This window comes from Panthera uncia, chromosome F1 (genome assembly GCF_023721935.1).
Source record: "Panthera uncia isolate 11264 chromosome F1, Puncia_PCG_1.0, whole genome shotgun sequence".
Lineage (NCBI taxonomy): Eukaryota > Metazoa > Chordata > Mammalia > Carnivora > Felidae > Panthera > Panthera uncia.
Window position 1 is genome coordinate 11,376,648 of NC_064813.1, and position 6,127 is coordinate 11,382,774.

Here is a 6,127-nt window from a genome sequence, read left to right on the forward strand (position 1 = left end):
CCCCCCCCCCCCCCCTGTCCCTCCCCTGCTCATGCTCTGCATCTCTCTGTCCCTCGACAATAAATAAACTCAAGAAAAATTTATCATCAAGTGAGCCGAGGAGTTCCTTCTTCTAGTCTCTGCAGAGAAACATCAGGCTTCCGTAGGCATGCACTGAACAGCTTTCTTAGTTCCTCCTGCCCACACCTCCCACCCCCACCTCCTGCCCAGCCACACACTCCACCTGCCAGAGGCACCCCTCCCTCCAGGGAATGACACCAGGTTCCGCTTTCAGCCTGCTGCTACAGCACCCTTCACAGAAGGGGCCTGGGAACAAAAGCCCAGTCCGGCACAGCCCAGAGGGACATCCTGTGCTCAAGTTACTCATTACTTGAGTTAGAGGAGGTCACCGAGCAGGAAGCACATTGGAAAGCAAGGGGAAAGGTGGTATGGAGGGTAGGGAATTAGTCAAGGTGACCTTCTGAGAGAACTCGGCGTCCTGGCAGGGGGTGGATATCAGAGTGGGAAGGTGGCAAAGTCAGAGCAACGGCTTCAAGGTGAGACAAGGTCAAATGGAAACAGCTAATTATAATTAAGCTACCCACTTAATAGCTTTTGCTGTGCACCAGGCACCGTGCTTAGCATTTTCCCACAGCTCCCATTTAGTCCTTGCAACGATGTGTCACTCCAGTTTTACAACCGCAGGAAGAGTCCTGGAGGGAACGAGGACTTGCCCAAGGTCACACAGCCAGCGAGCACTGAAACTGAGACTGTGAACGCAGGTCTGTCTTGCCCTTCGCCAGGCCGCTCTTTTGCGGCGACGTGGTACATGGGTGAAACATCTAGATGGTCTGAGTGGCTGAACCTGGTTCTCCCAGGGCTGGGGTCATGGTCTCCAGCTGCACTACCGAGTTTGGGGTGGAAATAACGGAGTTCCCAGGAAGCCTGGCGGAGGCTGGTTGAGAACGGGAGCCCTCACTGGCTGCGCAGGCACGACCTGCAGGACTTGTCAGCGCCTGGAAAGAGCCTACATGCAGAGCGGGAAGCATGAGCAAAGCTGGGGAGCTAACATTTGAAGAGGGAGTCTCCCCCAGAGGAACACAGTAGGTCAAGGGCAAGAGAGAACGCTCATCCTTGCCAGACGCAGCAATCCGTCTACTTGGCATTTGTCACAGCCCTAGAAAGCTAAGGTAGGGCAGGCACCTCCTTTTCAAGAAGAAATGGGGGTTCTAATTAAAAATCTGTCACCGTGAGCCTTTCTCCACATCCTCTGTTTTACCAAATGCTTCTACTGGAGAAGAGAGAGGAAGAGCTAGGGAGTGGGGAGGGGAACCCGTGGTGGAGGATGGGCAGGGTGAGAGGCAGGAGTATGCACAAGGGCAGCACGCCCTCCCTTAACCCCTTCGTCCCTTCCCATGCCACCTCTCCCCTCACTCATTCCCTTTTGCGGATTCTGCCCACAGGCTTTCCTCCCTCTTATGTGCAGCCAACACTCCATAAACAAATGCCCTTCCGGGGATCTTTCCTGCTGGAAACTCCTCCACGAGGTAACTTCTACTGGGACAGGGACCAGGGACATCGTATCTGCAGGTGTAGCCTCTTGCGCAGTTCTCCCACCGACTTGGGGCTTTTCCAATGTAAACACTGCAGGGGCAAAGCAGGGGGGTGGCTTCCTCTCTCATGGAGCTGTTCTCTGTTCTCCCAGTTGCCCTTGACAGAGCCCTGAATGTAGCAGTCCCTCTGGGGCTGGGGGGCTAGGTGGCTGCTTCTCTTCAGAATTTCAGGGATTTTCGGGTTTTGGCAGATCTTGTAGGTGGGCCTTAAGAAGGATCCGTGGGAGAGAGCTCATTCCGTAGCAGCTCAAGCTTGTCCTTAGACCTGCAAGGTTGACCTTGGAGACAGAAAGGTGGCCCTGACAAGTGTCCCTGTACGGGGTGATGCAGGGCTGTCCCATCCTGTCCAGGATGGGTTTCGTTGCTCTCTGGGGATGGGGCTTCTCCGCAGACACTGCGGAGGCACCCCTGCCGATTTCTGCTGTGTCACTGCCTTGAGAGGGACGGGTAAGAAGCTGCTCAAGGGTTCAGAGAGAGATGAAACCGAGCAGCTTGGCTTTTCAGCTATAGGAACTAAGGGATTGGAAGACGGACTGCCCCCTCAACGTCCTGCCCTTCGTGCTGGGTCTTCCTAATTCCTTCTGGCCTCAGGGATTTTACAGCACAAGAGAGTGGTCAGGACGCCCAAGGGGGCACGAAAGCACGTCCGTGAGACTACCAGCCACCTGCTGGGCACGGAAGAGAGTCCTCAATGGTTGGGTCATGTGCAAACAATCGTCTCCCGGGTCTAGGTTGGTGTGAGGCCGCCGCGAAGTGCGACGGGATTCCGAGGGAAGACGAACTGGGGGCGAGCGGTCCGCCTCCTACCCCTTCCACCCCGCGGATGCGGACTGCCGCCCCGGGTGGGTCTGGCAAGTGTCCTGCTTGAGGCGGCTCAGGCCGCCCACAAGAAGCTCAGCAGGCAGTCAGGAGCCAGGGCTTGCGGGTTGGGCTGGCGCTGCAAGGAGAGGGACCGGCCGGAACTGCAACCGCAGTGGCAAGGAGCGCGCAGGGGGCGCCAGGTGCCGGAGCGGAGAGGCGGGGAGGAGCCAGGCAGAGTCCCCGACTCTCGGGCGTCCCCAAGTGACCTTCCCCCACTCCTCCAGGGCCTACGAGGGGTGGACCAGCAGCGGAGGGAGACCGGGAGCGTGCGACAGCGGGCAGGCGGGCGGGAGGGAGGGACTCGATCAGGACAGCTTGGCCCGGGGTCCCCAGGCGTCTGCGGGCCGCCGGGCGACGCAGGTGCCCCGCGCCTCACTACGGCAGAGGAGGGCGTGCGTCCAGCCGCGAGCGAGGAGGGGGCTGCGCAAGGCCGCCTGCGCGCGCGTCCTTTTCCCTCCGCCCCTCGCGCCCCAGGGCCCCAGCCCTCCCTGTTCGCGGCCGCGGCTCCTTTGTGCCGTCCCCGCGCCCGCCCCTTCGGGCCCTAGGCCCCGCCTCCTCCGCGCCCGCGATTGGCCCGCCGGGCCGCTAGTGGGCGGGGCCCCGGGCCGCCCCGGCGCGGTATATAGTAAAGGTAGGGCTCGCGCCCTGAGCCAATTTCTCGGCTCGTGGCGGGCGCGCGGAGGCCGCGCCGCGGTCCGTTTGTCCGTCCTTCCCTCTGACTTTCTCCTGCCCCCACTGCCTGTCTCTGCAGAGGTCACCGGAGGCGGGGGCCGAGCACGCGCGCGGCCCCAGTGGCAGCGGGAGCGGCAGCTGCGGCTTCGCTGAGCCCCCGAACCCCCAAGGGCAAGAGGAGCGCGTGGCGGACCAAAGAGAGCCCGCGAGCGGCCGTGCGCCCACCAATAGGTGCGGGGCTCGGAGCCGCCCAGCCTGCGCGGCCCCTCCCTCCGCCCCCGCCGCCGCCTCCCCCTCCTCCCGCTCCTGCCTCTGCCCCTCCGGCGCGCGTCTGGCACTCGGAGAGCCGCAGCGGCAGCGGCGGGTGCAGCTTGCGGAGAGCCGGGCCGGGGCCGCCGACCAGCAGCCGGGGAGGACGCCGGGGCGCGCGCCGCACTCACCCACCCTCAGCCCCCGCGGCAGCCGCTGACCCGCCACTATGGCCCGCGGAAAAGCCAAGGAGGAGGGCAGCTGGAAGAAATTCATCTGGAACTCGGAGAAGAAGGAGTTTCTGGGCAGGACCGGCGGCAGCTGGTGTAAGTACGGCGCCCGCGGCTCTCCCCGCCACGGTGCCTTCCCCGGCCCGGGCGGCGCATCCCTGCGCAGGCTCTGCGGACCTTTCTCAGGTCTCCCGCCGCCCAGGGTGGAGCGGGGTCGGCGGCGGGCGCCGCTCCGGGCGCGCGGGCCTGGGCTTGTCATCCAGTGCGGAATGCGGGGGCCCCCAGGATGGGCGCGGGGGTGGGGGCGGGAGCGCGCGGGGCAGAAGGTTCTACGGATTGCCACGGTCTTTTCTTGGTAATTTGCAATCTGTCCGAGCTTCGCGCGAGCCCTTCCCTCCTGGGAATGGTCAGGCCCTGGGAGACTAGGTTTGGCTGTCCCCGTAGTCAGTGTCCCAAGTCCTAAAAATTGAGATTTGAGGCGGCGAGAGAACCTCACGATGGTAACCGGATCGGATGCAGGCGAGCTTGTGTGTTATAGCAGTTTTCTAGTCTAAATATGTACCTCAAAAGGCGCGGCGGGGGTGGCGGGGGGGGGGCGCAGAACCCATCCACATTGCAGTATTTCTTGGCTGTGCCCAGACTTTATCCCAGTGACCTCCCCTGGAGTCATTACAGCCCAGAAGTGGCCCAGGAAGCCCCGAAACCAGTCTGGATGTTTTCAATGTCTGCACACACAGATGCGGAATCAGTAGGTTGGGTTGATCACCGTGAAAGGTTAGCGTAAGAAATAAACGGCATAGAGAGAGGCAGATTCAGCCCACCTTACAAGATTTGGGGCAGCCTGTTGCTTGACTGGATGGACTTTTTTTTTTTTTTTTTTTTTTTTTGCCCCTCGTTGAAAATGAGATACCTTGTTTTCCGCCTCCCTCCACCGGAAGGGTGACATTTTTTTTTAAAGGTCATTTTGAAGGGCAGAGTTGTAGGCAAATGCAGAAGAGTCGTGACTGCAGAAGGGAGAGAAGAAGGGAACTTCCCCCCCCCCCCTGCATCACTGCCCCCTCCTTCTGGAGGATCATCACCACCACCACCACCACCACCACCACCACCACCACCACCACCACCACAGCTGCAGCCACTGAGGGTGCGCTGGCTAGGGCCTGATGCGGTGTTCCTGATTGGGAGGATCTGTGGCCATCACAGGAGAATGAGTCAGGGAAACCGTGCTTGGCTGACATTTTGAATTGGAAGAAGCTAGATGTATGATTTTTGCAAAGAAAAAAAAAAAAAAAAACGCAGCCTGTCGTGGGTCTCTTGGCTGAAAAGCAAAGGGTTAATAATGCATCACACTTCAAGGTTAGTCAAGGTGAAACCGCATTCCAAGGTATTACAAGGAAGCAGCATAGGTATTCTGAGTCATGGTAGACGTAGGTCTTTAAAGTGAGGTCCTTTAGCTTGTGTTTTTTATTTTATTTTATCTTGGAGGAGGCTGTGTTCTTCAGTGGGATTATTGCCATGGTTTCTCTGGCATAAAGATAGCTCACTGTTTTCTCAACATGGAAGGGAAAACCTGAAGAACTCGGGGTGTGTGTGGGGGGTGACCAGCTCCCTGCCGGGGCGATCTAGCCGTTCCTCACTTGAGCGAGGCCTCGGGGGTGCACTGCGGAATGGGGCCCCCTTCTCCCCGACGCACTGGAGGCTCCAGCCCTGGCAGGTGGACCCCAGCCTTGTCGTGGGTCAGGGGCTGCCTGGGACTCCGGGCATATTGTGAAATTTGTTTGCCGCTCTTGTAAAATAGATTTCTTTCCTCATTCCAGTTCCAGAATAATATTTGCTTTAGAAGGTAAGGCAGGATGGGCAGACTTGTTCTTTAAGCTGACATTTAATGGGGCAGCCCCTCCCATGTGTGAGAGAAAATGGGTGCACACGCGTGTGTGTATTAATTTTGGCGTCTCGATCCCACGTCCAGCAAGGTGCCAAGACACTGATTTATGAATGCAGGCGCCGGGATTCCCGTCTCTGCCCGTCTCATCTTAGCTTCTGTTTTCCAAGGTACAGGTGCCGGGCTGAAAATTCAGTTTGGGTTTTGCACTCATTTGTCTCTTGTTTGGCAACGTAAGAAACGACAGACCCTCTCGTAGCAGAGACAGTGGCGGCAGTCGCTGTCCCCTGTGGACAAAATGCTACCTTTCCAGCACTGGGCCCAACATGGATGCCCTTGGGACGAGGGCAGGTCGCCCTTGGCTCGGCTTTGCTTATAGGTAGATTTTCACCAAGATGGACGCAGGAGCCTTGCCTGTCACCTGCTGGAGAAATGGCAGCATGCAAATCACCTGCGGTTTCCACCTTTTCATTAAGTTAATGCAGGCATTGGTAGGTGTTGATTATGTTTACTGCTGGGCCCAGATGCCAGTCTCCTTTTGCCCGTGACCCTTTGAAGGGTACTTATTCTTTTTCTAACTGGGAAATCTCTACGTTACTTGTATTTTTTTTTTTTTTTTTTTTTTTTTTTTTTTTTTTTTTTTT

At 58.4% G+C, this 6,127-nt stretch overlaps 1 protein-coding gene across 1 annotated transcript in view; it reads left to right on the forward strand.

Annotated features, from left to right (window-relative positions):
• The first annotated feature begins 3,504 nt into the window (after window positions 1-3,504).
• The window catches only part of ATP1B1 (ATPase Na+/K+ transporting subunit beta 1), a 22,690-nt gene continuing 20,067 nt past the window's right edge, over window positions 3,505-6,127 (forward strand). The window contains exon 1 of the mRNA XM_049633881.1: window positions 3,505-3,700. Coding sequence (XP_049489838.1) covers window positions 3,604-3,700 — 97 coding nt within the window. The 5' untranslated portion in view covers window positions 3,505-3,603. The remainder of the gene's footprint in view (window positions 3,701-6,127) is intronic.